This window comes from Calliopsis andreniformis, chromosome 5 (assembly GCF_051401765.1).
Source record: "Calliopsis andreniformis isolate RMS-2024a chromosome 5, iyCalAndr_principal, whole genome shotgun sequence".
Classification (NCBI taxonomy): domain Eukaryota; kingdom Metazoa; phylum Arthropoda; class Insecta; order Hymenoptera; family Andrenidae; genus Calliopsis; species Calliopsis andreniformis.
In genome coordinates this window covers 14,622,764-14,639,126 of record NC_135066.1, presented here as the reverse complement: position 1 = coordinate 14,639,126, position 16,363 = coordinate 14,622,764, and the positions used below count along the sequence as shown (strand labels likewise).

The window sequence follows — 16,363 nt, the reverse complement described above, 5'->3', positions numbered from 1 at the left end:
TCATGGAAGAGTGGAAGGTATTGTAAATTATACTATCAAAATTCCTTATTGGAGAAATCCTTACTATAACTCTCTATTCATTTATATTTCGTTTATTTTTAAATTTATACATGTAATTTACAATTAAATACCATCCATATCTTTAGGAATAGCACAATGCTCGATTAAATTTAATGCTGGAACATATACTTTAAATGAATGATCATTTTTCGGAAATAATCCAGGATTAATTATGTGACAATTAGAGTAAGTGGTCTCATACGCCTCAAATTTGTCCGCGGATACGATAAGATCAGGTGTTGGATGTATTTGTAATGCGTGATCATATTTCCAATATATTGGAATCACCGAAAGACTTAAAGGAGTCAAATGTGACTGACATATAATTGATTTTGCATACTAAAAATAACAAAAAAAACATAAGTGAGTAGAATAAACTTCAGTCAATAAGTAAAAGCTAATATCAATGCCATAAAGCTTACATGATCATAGATGTTTCCACTTCGAGGAAAATATAACGTATTTCTACACATTTTCGTTAAAATATCTTCTCTCAGTACCACAATCTCTTTTGTACAATACTGAATTCTACATGGATTAGTAGCAAATATTGCGCCAGGTATATTTTTTCTAAATTCTTCTGTAAGATGTTTTGGAAGCGGTGATCTTGGCAAAATTTTTGGTGATCCTACATCATCTGGTGCAGGCACAAAAATAAATTTAGAAGATTCTTTTATTTCCGGATATTGCATTATTATATCAGCTAGATCCTTAAGTCCCTCTTTTAATTTTTGCACGCTTGTTATATTTGCTGGGAAACTTAAGAAGTGTCCACACAATACAAAAGCAATAGGTGGATACTCAGAATATCCTTCTAACATAGTTTTAAATTTTCGTAAAACAATTACATCATCCAACCACATTTCAGACAGAAAAACAATCATTCCATCTTTATTACTTTCCTCGTGACTCTTCAACTTTTCTGAGAGCTTTAAGGAAGTATTGTGTGGACCACCAAATGTGTTAGCATCACCAAAATCTGCTTGTGAGTTGCTGGATGATTCTGCTGGTGGAAACCCTATATCTTCTACATATAAGGTACCATCCCTATAATCTCCACTAGCTATTACTATAGAAGCTTCCATGATTAAACCATCCTGAAAATTGTGTACAAATGTTAAGGAAAATACTACTTATACGTATTACATTAGCTTTCTTTATTATTATAAATATGATATTGCAGTCAAGGTTGTTAAAGGATATTGCTTGTCGCAAATCGATTTTAATGGTTCCTCCTGTGTCCTCCAAATAATATTGACCCTCAATTAATTGTGTTAAAAGACCCATTACATAAACACTTCCCTTTCTACTTTCACTCAACAAATATTCAAGAGGTACTAATTCAATCCAATTTTCTTTTTCTTCCCCAAGTTTAGGAGGAATAAATAATTCATGTCTCAAAGTTCTGTACCAAAGTAATTCAAACCGTTCTTTAAATATAAGAGATTTGTATTTTGCTTCAGGATATAAATCTGATGTTGTAGGTGTCAAAACAAATTTTCTTTTAGATAAGTCATGCTTAATTTTTGGCACATCAAAGGCATTTATAATATTTAACACTGTTTCTGTATTTTTCAGCACATCTGGTCTTATACATTCTTCTATTGCCAATTTAAGATTATCCACTGTAACATGTGGATCGCTTAAATTTTGTGCTATAATTTTCTCCACAATCTGCGTAAGCCAAGTATTGCGTTTGGCTGTCTCCACATTTAGAAGTTCTTTACCAAGTGAAGTACTAAGCTTCCTGAGAAGAGCAAAGTTATTCGTTATTAAAATATTGTATTTATTTAAATAAATGTAAAATACTTGACATATACCTTGAGAGAACAAGACCATATAAAGAGAAGGTGCTCTGTATAGTTCTTATTAACTTTTCATCAGCCATAATTATAATTGTCCAGTATAAAAAATTCCACTACACGCTTGTATTTAAAATAAACAGCACCGTATTTAATGATTTTAAATAAATAACATCGTGTGATAAATAAATTTCAAAATCAATGCACTTGACGTGTGGATGAAAAGTCATGGTAAGGTTTGCCGCCTTTTTTTTATAAAGTGCATTATCTTAAATTATTTAAAACTACATTACATATTAATGCATTTGATGGATCTTATATATTATTTGGAGCAAAAGGAATATATTATGCATTTTAATAAAGATTAATTATTTTTATTTCTTTTACTTTTAATATTTACATACTTTATGGACCAAGAAATTGACAGAACGGTGAAACACGTGTACTAAACTCAAATAAAGAAAATATAAATAATTTATTTTTTAACTAGTTTGATAAATATAGAATTTCTCTAGAATCAATTATACTTCTTTGTGAATGTATAATATTGCATAATAATATTGTTATACAAAGTATTTTATCCTTTCGCTTTTATTTCTTGAGAGATATTTCGAAAAAACACATTCCTATCTATGATATATTCCTATTCTATGACGTAATTCACACATGTTCTTGTTAAACAGACCAAGGTGTTAACTAAAAATAAGCAAGCAATTTGGGAAAACTGTCTAGGATACCTTTTACAATTTTCCTTAAAAGAGATCGCTTCACCTATTATATGACACAAAAATACATATGTTGTATCTAATACTGAAGGATAGATCTATTCTATGCTTCGTCTAAGCTTACACATAAAACACGTTTGCATTTTATTCGTAGGTTTATATTTCGCGGTTTTAGAATCCATGTTGCAACGCGCTACAGGCTGTTTGTAAATAAAAATGAGTAAAATACGCTAAAACGTGTGGTGGCTTTTTAAGTATTATTACTTATCTGTGATTATAAGCAATATTTTCTTAATAGACAGAATGATGATTAAAAAATTTGATACCAAAGGTTTAATTTTTCTTTCATTATTATTTTACATTTACGTTCTCACATAAAACTACGAATGTATTTGTTCGATTTGACTAAATTATACTATTATTTATTGTTTACAGACATTATCTTACCTCCGACAGCAGTGGCGGTTAAAGTAACAAATATTTTAACACCTTACACTATTAGAATTTACGAGATTAATGATTATGAAGAAAAGATAAATACTGTTATTAAAAAATTATTATTGTTAAAGAAAAGAGGGATTTTTAACATTGATACAAAGAGTATAGAACCAAAAATAGGAGATGTAAGTCTTTAAATTAAGGCATTATGCGAATCACAGTATTAAAATTTATTTTTAAATTATTAAGTAATTTAAATTACTTATACAACTTTACTCATACAATTGATGTAAAAGAATTTATTTTCTTGATGTATTCTGGAACTGGCTTATAAAATTCATCTAATTTATTTTATTTTTTTTTAGACAGTTCTAGTACATAACAAATCTGAAAAGACTGTTGAACTCCCTGCCTGGTTGTGTAGAGGAATTATTTGTGATACAGTAGATAAATTAGAAGACACATATAATGTCCTTTTATCTGATTATGGTATTTGTGTTAAATTGCAAAAAGAGGATTTCATTCCATGTTCATTAGATTTGATTTCGGGAAACTACTTAAGCTTTACAGTTGGTCTATACAATGTTTTACCTGTTGCTGCAAAGTATGATCCTGCAATCCAACGAGAAACTTTGACTGTGTAGGATTCAATTTAAGTGTAATGTTACCTGCTTTGTGCAGTAGGAACCATATATATTAATTTTTTATATTTCTAAAGGATTTTAGATGAATGGAGCACATCAACAATAGAATACATAAAAGAATTAGTAAGCGCATCCAGGGGAATTTATTTTGATCACTTGGTGTCAGATGAAGATGGTAAACATTATGGTGAATTTTATCTTAATATTGAAGACACTATAATATCCTTAAGTGAAGCTCTAGTTCTTAGTAACTGTGCTGTTTATGTTCACAAAGGTCAGTATCTTTTTTTTAATAGACTAACATATATTTTTATTACTGTTTATCAAATTTAATACTTAATTTGTATATAGAATTGTCAAAATTTATAAAAAATCCTAAAAGTTGCCAAGGAGTATGTAAAAAAGTTATTGATAATGAAACTATATTTTATATAAATGTTTCCAAAGAAATCAAAGATATCAGTGAATCTTCATTATTAGATAGAAGGTTTGTGCAAAATTATGATTAATTGTATTTCTTTAATTTATCAATTAATATGCTTTGACAGCTATATAAGAAAGGCAGATAAGCTCCAAAAGCAAAAATGTTTGCATAATGGACTAACAAAGGAAAAAGAAAAAATATTAATCTATGGAGCAGCCAAATATGAATGCCTGAATTCAGTTTCAGATGCAAGACTTCCTGCAAATGTACACAAAGTATGTATTAATTAATAGTAATGTTAATAAGTTTGGAAAAATTGTTTACTGTGTATTTAAGGCATGGTCATCATTAGTACAATCACCTATTCCAAAAAAAATTCAATCATACATGTGGCCTGCTATAAAAAAGGGTTTAGATGTAATAGCAATTGGACCAGCAAAATCTGGAAAAACTTTTGGATATGGATTTCCTGTTTGCGGACTTCTGGCTATGAACTCAAACGTAATATTATATTGAAAATTTATAATTAATATAAATATAATTAACATAGTGTCTTAATAATTCACTTACTTGGGGGACTTTGGTGTAATTTTAATAATTACTTTGCTAATTTGTAATTAACTATTATAAAATGATATACTCTATTATTTATACATACTAAATACTAAATTTTAACTTTTTCCTAATTACTTAGACATTTTGTTACAATGATACGATCCAGAAATGATTGTTGAATAACATACTTAGATTCATTTTTAAGAATTTTGCTATTTGGGATAGATTCCTCCAGGAGTAAACCCATCCGCATTAATACTATGTTCTTCTTCCGCTGAAGTACTCGAAATTCATTCTCTGTGTATTGAACTCTTACAAAATTGCCTAACTATAAGAAGTGTTGCTGCAATTAATGGTAAATCGGAGAGGACATTAGCGGTATGTAAACTTTTAAAATAATAACTGTAAAATAATTAAATAAGAATACTTTTAAATGTTAAATTTTCAGGCAGAAATGTTTAATGGATGTCAAATTTTAATTACTACACCACGGTTTCTAGTACGTTTCATGAATAAAAATAAAAAACTGTTAAATTTTCAAAATCTTCGATTTCTAATTTTGGACAATGGTGATATTATTTTGAGCAAATATTTCGACTCTGTAAGTTTTATATTTTTTACAAGTCATGTTTATCATGTTCATTTCTAAAAGTACAATGTACTTTCTTTTTCAGATACTTAAATTGTTTAAAAAGCATAAAATTATTTGTAATAGAGAATCAGAAAATAAAAATATAATATTACAAATTATAATTACTGCACAGCAGTGGGCACCGTCTTTGAAAAAATTTGCTTATGCTTTAATGGACGATCCATACATATGCATAACATCTTTTATCGAAGCTGCAGTTTTTAAGTCTATACATCCAAAAGTATACATATTAAATTCGAAGAATAAAGAAGAAAAAACTCTAGGTAAGATAGTTTAAAATCTTCAGCTTGATAAAACACGAAAATAAATAAAACATTTTTATGTTATAGATTTGTTAAGTGATGAATATTGCAAAATGAGAACTATAATAGTTTGTATAAATGCAAATGAAGCTGAAAAGTTATCCGACTTTTTAAAGAAACATAAAGAAATCCTTTTAGCCCATGAAAATATGAATTTTATATACTTACAAGGTAACATAATGCAAATTTTAAGTAGAATATTACCAAATATTTAAAATTAATTTTTTTTTATGTAGGTATTAAACAGTATTGGAATGCTTGTATAAGTGGTTCTTATCCAGTCTTAATATGCACAGATGACGTTTTATCAGATATAGATATTACGAATGCAGACTGGTTAATACATTATTCAATTTCATTGCGGTTTAAGACTCAATTTAACTTTCGATTTTCCACACTTTTAAATAATTTACAAATGGTATATTGTCTCAGAATAAGAAATGATTTCATAAAAGAAAATTTCATAAAAAATAATAATTTATCTTAATTTTTTAAGGACAAATCTAGTAGCTGTAGAGTAACTATTATGGCAGATGAGAATAATGATATGCAATTCTTAAGTATAGTAAAAATTATGCAACGTATGAATGTTTCAATTTCGGCAAATATGTTACAGAACATTGAGGTATTTCAAAATATGAAAAAAAAATTAGTTCATACACCATTTATATGCTTAAATAATATTAATATAGAAATTATTTTGTAGCGAATAATGATTACTTTAGATAAAAAGAAAAGGAACTATCCTATGTGTAATAATATAAAGTCATGGGGATTCTGTCCTGAACAATCTTTATGTGCACTTAGACATGGAATAATTTCAGAAATTGATGCACCGAATATGAATATTCGAATGTAATATATTTGATTAATTAATATTTAATGATTATTAAGCCATTCTTATTATAATATTTTTTTATCTTTTCAGAAATGACAAGGTGAAATTTCGGGTAATCAGTGTGAATGATGTAAATTACGTTACAGCTAGAATTATATCCTACATTAAATTTGACACATTGGAAGAAATAGACTTTTCTAACGTAGAATATGTGCAAGTTACTATGAAAATTCAAGAATTCTATTCTAATATAGAGAACAGGTAAATATAATGTCATCTTTTTCAAAAAACAAAATTAAAATCTTCTGTCAATCTGATTTTTAATCTAATAGATTATGTATTCATGCGTTTTTAATGTATGTTTATTAATAGTTTTTTTTATTTATAATATATAGAAAAAGATGTGAAGCAATAGACATAGGTTCTATATGTGGGTTGGAAGAACCACTAGACAGCTTTAAAAGGGTACAAATTTTATACATTGAAAGAGAAAATAAAACTGATAATCCAAAATTTGTAGACATAAAATGTATTGACAGTGGAACAATTTTAACAAAAGTGCATGTATGTGGCCAAGTAAAGTATTTAAAAAAAATAGTAATAAATGCAGTATAATGTATCTATAATATTGTTATCTTCTTGTGTTAGGCGTATAGATTACTACACATGCCTGAAGAATTTGTAAAATATCCAACACAAATTGTAGAAGTATTTTTGGTTGGTGTAACTCCACACGACGAGGAATACGTTTGGAATAATCATGCAGTAAATTTTGTGTGTCACTGGTTCAAAGAAAATGTCGATGAAAGATCATATGTGATTGGAACGGTAAATTTCTGCTTTTTGTAATTGATATCATAATTTTTTGAATGAAACTTATTAATAAATATAAATGCATAGGTAAAACTGCATCTCAAAGATACGATATGGGTTGATACTTTGGAAATTGGGACAAAATTAATTGGTTATAAAGATTTAGTTGGATTCTCCTTAAAAGGAGAATTATTGAAGCAGGATTATGCTATTGAAAATGATAAACATTTGAATCGAATGTATGAGCTTTGTAATGTTGCTGGTTTTTCAGAAATTAATGGTCACGATTTAAATGTTTTAATAAATAGAACCGTATAAATATATTTTGCAATTAATAAATTGTGTTTATACATACATTCCTTCCCGATACATTAAAAATCAATATCAAAAAATAGGAAGTGTTGTAAAGGTTTAGTTGTTAAATTTGGTCAAATAATAGTTTTAAGTTATTTAATTAATTTATTAATGACTATTCATAACTTTTAAAAACGGAGTGTGTTCCTTCCAAATCAATTTAATATTTGAGACCGAAAGAAAAATTCAACGTAAAATATAATTACGTTTGAGAAAAACGTACAACGTCGAATTGATTTTATATGTAATAGACGTACAATTTTCAAATTTTATACAATAGTCAGGTACTCGGAAGCAAGTTGTATCGGATCAACATGGTAGGAAGTAACTAACCGTACCTTTTGGCCATCTTGTGTCGTAAATTCAATAGCCTGTTCATTTTCGTTGATCCCTGGTTGCTCCGATTCTTCCATATGATTAATAGTGGAGACTGCAGTTGCATCCGCGTTTTCATCCTATTACATAGTAAATCATATGTTTGGTTTAATGACACAGTTCTTTAACAATTATTTTAGAAATTGCTTTACTATTATTTCCTATTTACCTCTAATGCTTTCACGATTGCTTCTGCATCTGTTTGTACAGACGAAATGTTTTTCACTTTAGCTTCTTCTGCATTGGTGATATCGACACCTTTTATACTTGAATCCTGATTAACGTGCATACTTAATGGTGCTGTTAATTCGTCTGTAATTACTCCTGGATGAACTCTAATCTCTTGACCCTCGCTAAGTTGATTAACGAACTGACTTTGAGATAAAAGCTGTCGGGCATCTTGAATTGAAAGTGGGATTGGATTACCTTCTTCATCTGTTATCTGTAAACATACAAAGTATTCATTACATCCTCGATTGTTCTTTAAAATACTTAATTGTTTCGTTCATACTTGCCTGAAGCTGCAAGTCTGACTCTGAAAGTTCAACATTTATTCGTTCACTAGAAGCATTACTTCCATTCGTATGAGATGGATTAGAAAGAAGTCCACTGTTCTCAACATTTAAGTGTGATAATGTCTGATTCGTATTAGTCTTTTCTTCTTTATTTCTTATTGATCCAGCATCAACTAAATTAGAAGTAAAATTGATGATATAAGTATATAAATCAATCAATAGAGATATCATATAATCTCATGTTCAGTAGTTACGTATATTTACCGAAATGCAATGTTCGAGATTGATTAGGATTATCTGGGTCCTGGTAAGAAACGTAAATAATTTGTTGAATTCCATCTCCGGATGCATCGTCGGTTGCAATCACTTGCGTCATTTGATCAGTTAACGAATGTTCATCAGATTCTTGAGAACTTGGTAAAATTTGCCAGACTTCACCAATTGGAGATCCTTCTATCTCACCTATTGCAGAGACTTTGGTTTCTCTATGTACCTAAAAACATTTTGGTAATAATTCCTTAGCACTGAGTTTGTTGGCATAATAAAAAATTGAATTTTAAATATCCTACTTTTTTATGTTTTGTCAGATTTGAACAATCGGCAAATGCTTTCCCACAAACGTCACAGGAGTAAGGCTTTTCCCCTAGTAAGTGAAGTATGAAATATGTTAAGAAAAATATAATGCAACTTAGATAAATGTAATATGTTAATATGATACAGTGTTAAGAGAATAAAATAAATAAAAATACCGGTGTGAAGACGAAGATGTTTTTTCAAAGCCCATTGTTCTGTAAAACCGCGATTACAATGAGCGCATTGAAACGGACGCTCTCCTTTATGCCTACGTACGTGGCATTTCCAAGTGTCCTTATGTAGAAAGCATTTTGCGCAGAATTCACATTTCCAAGGACGCTCGCCAGTGTGTCGTTTAACGTGAAGTTTAAATTGTGAGGAGGTCGTAAATTTTCTTCCACAATAATCACAACAGTAAGGTTTTTCTCCTGTATGTATTCGCATATGTTCTTGCAGATTACCATTTTGTGAAAAACTTTTATGACATACCTCGCAGGTGTACGGTTTGTGACCAGTGTGCCATCTGTAAAAAATGATTTATTAACTATTTGTTGATTACATAGTTTCAGTTAAATTTTTCGTTCATACGATTACCTGTAATGAAGTGTGAGACTAGTTTTATGTGCAAATTGTTGTCCACAGATTTCACAGAAGTATTTCTTTTCTCCAGTGTGCGTAGATTGGTGGTTAATTAAGTTTGCTTTTGTTTTGAAACTAGCATTGCATGATTTACAAATATAAGGCCGATCATCCGAATGTACAAGTTGATGACGCTGCAGTAATTGCTTGTGTTTGAAACTTTTTCCACATTTGTTACAAACAAACCGTCGACCGTTATTATGTTCTGCTTCTTTATGATATACTACAGAACTAGGATGATTAAGGACCTTTCCGCAAATATCGCAAGGATATTCTTTTTCCAATTTATTTTTCTGAAATATGTTTGATTATCAATTTTTTTGGTTGTTTTTAAAATTTAATTCTTCTCAAACTTATATTATGCTCTTTGAATACTTACTTCGTGCATCGACATATGAGTTTTCAGGGCTGTTTGTTGAGAAAAACTTTTATTGCAAACAGTACACACGAATAATTTTTCATGTTCATGAGCGACTTTTAAATGTAAATCATAAGCTTGCTTTGTTTCACACGATTTATCACACTGTTCACACGAAAATGCTTTTTGGGAGTCGTCAGAATTGTTTGAAAATGTATTTATGTTTTGTTTTTCCGATAAAGTTGATTCAAGAGCATCCGTATCGTTATCATTTTCTTCCGTCATAGGATATTTTGGTTCAGAACTTGGATCTTGAGTATCATGTTCTAAACTCTGAGTGATACTATCACCAGTATGATGAGTTGTTTTTTGATGCAATCCTAAGTTTTCTTTACTTGTAAACAATTTTTTACATTCTGAGCACTCATATTTTATTCCGTTATGTAAACTCCTAATTATAAAGAGTATATTTATTACTTTCATTAAACACTTAAAAGAACGGGTTAAAAATTGTACTCACTTATGTATAATGTATCTGTTACGTTGTAGAAAACCTCGGCCACATAATTGACACGTAAATTTATTTTTTCTGCGCCGTAACTTCGGTCGACCTCGTCCTCTACCACGATTTACTACTACCAATTCTCCCAGATCTTTTCCTTCCTCAGATTCCAAGTGACCAATTATTTCTGAAACATGTGAACGATTATCAAAGAAATATCCTTAATTTAACGCAATGTCTTTTTAACTCTTACCTTCTTGACCATCAGGAACAGACATATTTAACTGTTCTTCAGAATCCTTAAAATTGTCAGGCTCATCATCATCTTCTTCATCGATTACTCCTTCTTCCTTGTATATTCTTTCTAATTCTTTACCTTGAACTGCTTCCATGTATCTAAGTCATTGCATACTCTATTATAAAAATAATGGTATTTACACTGACCTTTTTCTGTTTTTAAAAAATACCTTTTAGGAACTTTACGCTTTCTACGACGCCTTCCATCACCATCTACTTCATCTACTTCCTCTTCCTGCTTATCTTCCTCTTCTTGACTTCCTCCTTCCACTGGTTCCCCCCTTGTTAATTCCTAACATGTAATATTTTAAATATAGTATGTATATTAAGTAAAAATACTATATTTATTTACCATAGATACATTTTCTGTGTGAGTTTTTGGTGGACGTCCTCTTTTCCGTTTTGGTTTACTTAATCCTTCCATTTGTAAGCTCATTTCATGCTCTGCAGCATACATGGATCCATCTGGCATTACTGTTAATCAAAATTGTAATTAATAATTTCCTGTAGGTACTCTAAGAGTTTATTTGATCTATAACTATAATGTAATACTTTTTATTATAATTTGTTGCTCAAACTGATCTTCCTCATTATAATGTGAAATATTGTCTAATTCAGATGGTTCTGCAACCATTTCTGTGTTTCCCTTTTCAACACGAATACGTTCACGATCAGCTTTACGTTGTTGTTCTACCTGATGCTTCCACATTTCACGAATTTTTCTTTGACCATCCATAAGTAATTCAAAGAATTGAATTGTTGCCTCCAATTGAATGTTACAACCGGGGCAAATAGTACGTGGTAGTTTGCCATCATCTCGGATCTTAAAATGAAAGGATCATATTATAAAATCTATTTAAGGTATCAAATTTTTTACATTTCAACAACGAATCTTTTAACTTTACACAATACTTGTACTATATTCAAATTTGAAAATCATGTAGTTAACATATACAACATAGAACATAAAATGCTAAAATTATTGTTCAATTAACATAGAATGTCTAGAGCTCAATGAATTATAGTATAACCTCGATAGAAAAAATATCTTTTGTAATTTGTCTTTCTTAATATTTCAAAATTGAAAATCTTGCAATACCTTTGGATGGGTTTCATTTTAAGTAACAAATTGGTTAAAGAATTTATGATCATACTGATAAGCATATTGGAATTAGTACGTATATGGAAAAGTAAACATTTAATAATGGTTCGCAAATGTTACTAAAATACTTGTCATTTCCTACAATATTTTGATTGATTAATAAATTCGTCGAGAAGTTACATGAAAATTTCTTAATGACATAACATATTCTCATAAAATTAGTATCAAGTAAATAACAACATAAAAAAATATTAGAAGGAAATATCGGATATTTGATTCGTGTAGTATATTAGTGCATAAGGCAGGAAGTCAAGTTAGAGTCTGATGTTTCGAAGATTCATACCTTGAGCGGCAAGTACCGATTGACCATGGAACTTAAATCGGGATCATCGCCATCCCCCATATAAAGCAATTCTCCATTTCCATTATCTTCCGCACATAATCGACAAATTGTTGAATCATAAAGTCGTACTTCTGCCATGACTCCGAGGGAACTGCTCACTAACGACTAATATCGATTTTATCCTAACCAAACTGACGAGTGAGTGTCCACGATTTCTCCATTCTACCTGTTTATATTATACGTATAATTTTTGTTTCGAAATTTTACGTACAAATTGCAAAGATTCTATCTGTTGCATTTGTAATATGCCTTATTTACACATTTATTGTTAAGAGAGCTTGCATATACGATAATCGATATGTTGTGTTACTTCGATTAAGTAGAATAAGGTATGATGTATCGATATTTTGTAATCGATAGATCGATAGCTTAGTAAAATATCGATATAAACGTGTTTGTTATTCTTTAATTGAATTATACGATTGTTAAAATATGAAATAATTAAAAATGCCGTAGAATCTTGTATTCGATAGTTATAAACTTATGTATTATAATGCATTTTTTATTGAGTACAAAAATTGTTACAATAAATATTTTTATAAAGAAGTTTATATACTAATTGTTACTAAGCACATGGCTTTATGATATCCATAAGTTCTCTAATAATTAATTTCTTAACTGAGTAGGCTATATTAGTTGTCAACATTAGAAATGGAAAAGGAACAAAACATAATTGAACAGAATGGATTTTACACTGCGGCTGCCAATTATTGGGAACATATTCCACCAACAGTGGATGGAATGCTTGGTGGTTTTGGATTTATTTCTCAAACCGATATAAGAGGTTCCACAATGTTTTTGAAGGCTCTATTTGAGGTCTGATAATCCATAAGTTGTAGTAATTAATAATTTTTCAATATTTTAGTAACAATATTTTGATTAATTTTAGTCTAAAAATCCTCCATCAAAAATGTTCGCATTAGACTGTGGTGCAGGCATAGGAAGGATAACTAAGAATTTATTATTAAATCATTTTAAACACGTCGATTTAGTGGAACAAAATTCAAAGTTTCTTGAAGTTGCTAAAACCTGTTTAAAAAGCTACTCTGCAAGAATTGGCAACTATTATCCCATTGGTAAAGTTTCGTTGGTTTATTAATCATTCATAGAACATTCAGTTAATCGAGTCACATTTTAAGGACTCCAAAGTTTTTGTTTTACTACCAAGAAGTATGATGTGATTTGGTGTCAATGGGTTTTGGGCCATTTAAAAGATGATGACTTAATTGAATTTTTCCAGAAATGCTCGTAAGTACCTATCCTTTTTTTGTAAAGAAATGTAAGTGACTCTTATCCAATATGATTTTTATAGGTCTGGACTAAAATCTAATGGTTTAATAATAGTTAAAGAGAATGTAACAAGTTCTAAAAATTTAGAAGTTGATGCGAAAGATTCTTCTGTGACACGACCCCTGTCTGACTACTACCGTATATTTAAAGAATCTAACTTAATTTGTATAAAAGAAGAGCTGCAACATAAATTTCCGCGTGGATTATATCCAGTTTACATGTTTGCTTTAAAACCTGTTAATAATACCTGTTAATAATGATGAATAAATTACTTCATTATTTTGAAAAACATTTTATTTAAGAAATTAAATTTATTTTGGACGTATCTTTTCATACACAAATCGTTGATTTGCATCTTGAGGGGAGGCGTTTATAAGACGTTTTTTCACCGCATGAAAATGTGTTAAAGCAAAGTTATAAAGCTCATTCTCCATTTTCCAAACAACAGATTTTTGAATTTTATCTACAGTTTCAGGTCGTGGATTAATTTTTTGCGTAGTCTGCCGCAAATGTGATTTGTTATCTGAAATATCGTTAGTATTAGTATACTAAAAACAGAATATTTAAACTATTTTTTCTTACTATATAAAAACGAATTGTAGGCTCCTTTGAAGAATCGTGGAAGCACAATTTGTAAAGTTTCAACAAATTCTGTTAGTTCCTCTGTTACACCTACAAGAAGGTAATGCTTCTGCAAATTCCTTTTTGCTTCCTCTAGTGCCCAGCTATTTCCAATTTCCCTATTGAACAATATTCCTCTAAGTAAAAATGACTATAAGTTACAATACAATAAGTTCCAATTACTTTTTATTAAACCATACCAACAAGCTGGATCATGGCCACAGAGAAAAGGTATTTGTAACCACATATTATCAGGATCACAATCTGGTTGACCAGCTTCGATACATTCATCAAAGGTCTGAAAATATAGAATTGTAAATATTTTATATAACAATGACATTATTTAAATAAAAAACTGAGTTACAAAATTTATTATTCTATTTACTTAATGACTTTAAAATTTTTGTGACAATATTTTTTCTATTATATATAAGAATTATACAGCACCAACCTTTGTATCTCCATGCTTTTTTCTGATTAAATGTGGTCTGAAATTGTCTCCATATCTTAAAAAGTAGTAATAAGAAACGAACCTATCTAAAGGTTTGCGTAAAAGATTTATGTACAAAGGCATTTGTTTTACTCCAAACCTGGAAACATAGACTTAATATAAAACAATAGAAAAACATATATTTTTCTATAATTTATACTATGATTTACTTACTTCTCAAAATTTAAAAATGCAACATGACCATGGTAAAATGCTGGTTTTTTTGCATTCCACTTGGTTATATTATTTGCAAATTGAATCTATAACATAATGGACAAATTATCAGTAGATATTTATGATGGGGAAAAATATGAAGAGAAATATAAAATTACCTGATTAGGAAGCGTAAGAGTGTGCATATTATTGGTAACATTAATATGCAGAACATGATACTTATTCTGTTTACACAGATCATATACCACACCTACAAAACTGGTTGATGCTGTTTTCGGTACCCTGTTGTAGATGATGATGAGATCATCAAAAGCTGATGATTTATAAGATTGTTCGCTAGCTTCAACTCCAGTTTGAACATTGTTTTGTTCTTGTGCGATGGCATTGTCTGGAAGTACGATAGGATACCTATGTTATACCATCACCTTTAACAAAACGAGATATTAAAAGGATGTTGCTCTTGATGTAAAAAATTAATAAAATTATATCCTGTATAGTAACGCGTACGCAATAATTTGTAGTGATCCTCCAGGAAATTCAGTTTCAATTTCAAGTAAATTATAGTGATCGTAAATATCACTATTAGTATCCATTGTAACAGAAAATTTCTGTGTAACATTCTTTTCTTCAAGTCATTAATATTTACTCATTACGTAAATCGCGAAGGAATGATTTCAAAAATTGTTAACAGTCAATTTTCTAGATGAATAAAAGACACCGTATTAGTTTAAAATTACATGTAAATATTGGTAAATAATATAAACACGACTAATCTGGTTAGTACACCTGCAAGTGGTTCTCGTGTTATCGATCTAATAATCATTCATTTTTTATTTACAACAGTATTTGAATTTCCAAGACTTTTTGTTATATAAACTGTTAAGTTTTCACGTATGAAAATGAAATTTTACATCTGTATTTATAGATTATTTATACGTTTTGATAAAATTTACATATTGCTTATCACGAATCTCTCGGTATGTACAGAATATTACAATGTGAACATAGATATCGAAAATATCGAAATATCGAGAGTCGATAAAGAGCGAAATTTAAAAAATGACATTACATGACATTATACTTCGTCTACGAGAAAATTAATTTTGAAGCTTAAATAAGGACACAATTTCATTCTTGGAAATGAAAACTGAAAAAAGTTTTGAGTGTAAATTAAAGTTCACGAACATTATAATGAGCAACACGTTTTAAAATTCTCTGGGTATGAAATAGTTACCCGTCCTCTATTTAAAATTCTTCATCAAATTACTATCTATTAATTAATCGATTATTACCTTCAGATAACTAATTTTGGATACCAAAGAGTTCAGAAATATTTATTGATTTTTGATACAATTTTATAGAATTGTCATTAAATTCTATTCCTTAGAATTCACCTACATTAGAAGTACTAATGTAA

The 16,363-nt window shown here is 29.4% G+C and overlaps 5 protein-coding genes across 7 annotated transcripts; 2 read left to right on the top strand and 3 right to left on the bottom strand.

Annotated features, from left to right (window-relative positions):
* Window positions 1-85: 85 nt before the first annotated feature.
* On the bottom strand, window positions 86-2,218 carry Dnapol-epsilon58 (DNA polymerase epsilon subunit 2). The gene is made up of 4 exons (XM_076378827.1): window positions 1,881-2,218; window positions 1,264-1,807; window positions 483-1,166; window positions 86-399 (listed from the first exon to the last, which is right to left on the bottom strand). Exons 1-4 carry the CDS (start codon window positions 1,946-1,948, stop codon window positions 124-126), a joined length of 1,572 nt encoding a protein of 523 aa, XP_076234942.1. The 5' UTR covers window positions 1,949-2,218; the 3' UTR covers window positions 86-123.
* A 638-nt stretch (window positions 2,219-2,856) lies between these two features.
* Window positions 2,857-7,594, top strand: LOC143179527 (putative ATP-dependent RNA helicase TDRD12). The gene is made up of 18 exons (XM_076378821.1): window positions 2,857-2,918; window positions 3,023-3,210; window positions 3,391-3,665; window positions 3,744-3,943; window positions 4,021-4,156; window positions 4,218-4,368; window positions 4,430-4,594; window positions 4,874-5,026; window positions 5,097-5,249; window positions 5,323-5,563; window positions 5,630-5,773; window positions 5,839-6,020; window positions 6,099-6,227; window positions 6,309-6,457; window positions 6,531-6,701; window positions 6,836-7,004; window positions 7,089-7,268; window positions 7,341-7,594. Exons 1-18 carry the CDS (start codon window positions 2,891-2,893, stop codon window positions 7,569-7,571), a joined length of 3,045 nt encoding a protein of 1,014 aa, XP_076234936.1. The 5' UTR covers window positions 2,857-2,890; the 3' UTR covers window positions 7,572-7,594.
* On the bottom strand, window positions 7,571-12,449 carry LOC143179528 (uncharacterized). 3 transcript variants are annotated; one of them, XM_076378822.1, is made up of 14 exons: window positions 12,312-12,449; window positions 11,419-11,689; window positions 11,219-11,340; window positions 11,037-11,158; window positions 10,823-10,965; window positions 10,588-10,756; window positions 10,089-10,518; window positions 9,665-10,002; window positions 9,247-9,593; window positions 9,067-9,140; window positions 8,762-8,990; window positions 8,498-8,670; window positions 8,152-8,424; window positions 7,571-8,062 (listed from the first exon to the last, which is right to left on the bottom strand). In XM_076378822.1, exons 1-14 carry the CDS (start codon window positions 12,447-12,449, stop codon window positions 7,877-7,879), a joined length of 3,015 nt encoding a protein of 1,004 aa, XP_076234937.1. In that variant the 3' UTR covers window positions 7,571-7,876. The 3 variants fall into 3 exon arrangements, with proteins under 3 accessions (XP_076234937.1, XP_076234938.1, XP_076234939.1); XM_076378823.1 differs by having other exon boundaries at window positions 11,228-11,340; XM_076378824.1 differs by lacking the exon at window positions 12,312-12,449 and adding an exon at window positions 11,966-12,070 and having other exon boundaries at window positions 7,573-8,062.
* Window positions 12,370-13,952, top strand: Ntmt (N-terminal methyltransferase). Its single transcript, XM_076378832.1, has 5 exons — window positions 12,370-12,509; window positions 12,998-13,187; window positions 13,261-13,447; window positions 13,511-13,619; window positions 13,684-13,952. The coding sequence occupies exons 2-5, from the start codon at window positions 13,023-13,025 to the stop codon at window positions 13,913-13,915; spliced, it is 693 nt and encodes a 230-aa protein (XP_076234947.1). The 5' UTR covers window positions 12,370-12,509; window positions 12,998-13,022; the 3' UTR covers window positions 13,916-13,952.
* Window positions 13,938-15,873, bottom strand: LOC143179532 (heparin sulfate O-sulfotransferase). Its single transcript, XM_076378830.1, has 8 exons — window positions 15,733-15,873; window positions 15,454-15,645; window positions 15,105-15,334; window positions 14,947-15,032; window positions 14,734-14,872; window positions 14,483-14,580; window positions 14,244-14,401; window positions 13,938-14,184 (listed from the first exon to the last, which is right to left on the bottom strand). Exons 2-8 carry the CDS (start codon window positions 15,563-15,565, stop codon window positions 13,973-13,975), a joined length of 1,035 nt encoding a protein of 344 aa, XP_076234945.1. The 5' UTR covers window positions 15,566-15,645; window positions 15,733-15,873; the 3' UTR covers window positions 13,938-13,972.
* Window positions 15,874-16,363: the final 490 nt, after the last annotated feature.

Coding starts and splice junctions, on each gene's coding strand:
- LOC143179532 (XM_076378830.1), bottom strand. CDS start 15,565: ATGTTACACAGAAATTTTCTGTTACAATGGATACTAATAGTGATATTT. Junction 14,402..14,482: donor GGCCATGATCCAGCTTGTTG/GTATGGTTTAAT, acceptor ATTGTTCAATAG/GGAAATTGGAAATAGCTGGG. Junction 14,185..14,243: donor CTACAATTCGTTTTTATATA/GTAAGAAAAAAT, acceptor ACGATATTTCAG/ATAACAAATCACATTTGCGG.
- Ntmt (XM_076378832.1), top strand. CDS start 13,023: ATGGAAAAGGAACAAAACATAATTGAACAGAATGGATTTTACACTGCG. Junction 13,188..13,260: donor TTTTGAAGGCTCTATTTGAG/GTCTGATAATCC, acceptor GATTAATTTTAG/TCTAAAAATCCTCCATCAAA. Junction 13,448..13,510: donor TGGCAACTATTATCCCATTG/GTAAAGTTTCGT, acceptor TCACATTTTAAG/GACTCCAAAGTTTTTGTTTT.
- LOC143179528 (XM_076378822.1), bottom strand. CDS start 12,449: ATGGCAGAAGTACGACTTTATGATTCAACAATTTGTCGATTATGTGCG. Junction 8,671..8,761: donor ATCTCGAACATTGCATTTCG/GTAAATATACGT, acceptor CTTCTAATTTAG/TTGATGCTGGATCAATAAGA. Junction 8,063..8,151: donor CAATCGTGAAAGCATTAGAG/GTAAATAGGAAA, acceptor ACTATGTAATAG/GATGAAAACGCGGATGCAAC.
- Dnapol-epsilon58 (XM_076378827.1), bottom strand. CDS start 1,948: ATGGCTGATGAAAAGTTAATAAGAACTATACAGAGCACCTTCTCTTTA. Junction 1,167..1,263: donor AAATCGATTTGCGACAAGCA/ATATCCTTTAAC, acceptor ACATTTGTACAC/AATTTTCAGGATGGTTTAAT. Junction 400..482: donor GTGGAAACATCTATGATCAT/GTAAGCTTTATG, acceptor TGTTATTTTTAG/TATGCAAAATCAATTATATG.
- LOC143179527 (XM_076378821.1), top strand. CDS start 2,891: ATGATGATTAAAAAATTTGATACCAAAG. Junction 3,211..3,390: donor TAGAACCAAAAATAGGAGAT/GTAAGTCTTTAA, acceptor ATTTTTTTTTAG/ACAGTTCTAGTACATAACAA. Junction 5,774..5,838: donor GAATTTTATATACTTACAAG/GTAACATAATGC, acceptor TTTTTTATGTAG/GTATTAAACAGTATTGGAAT.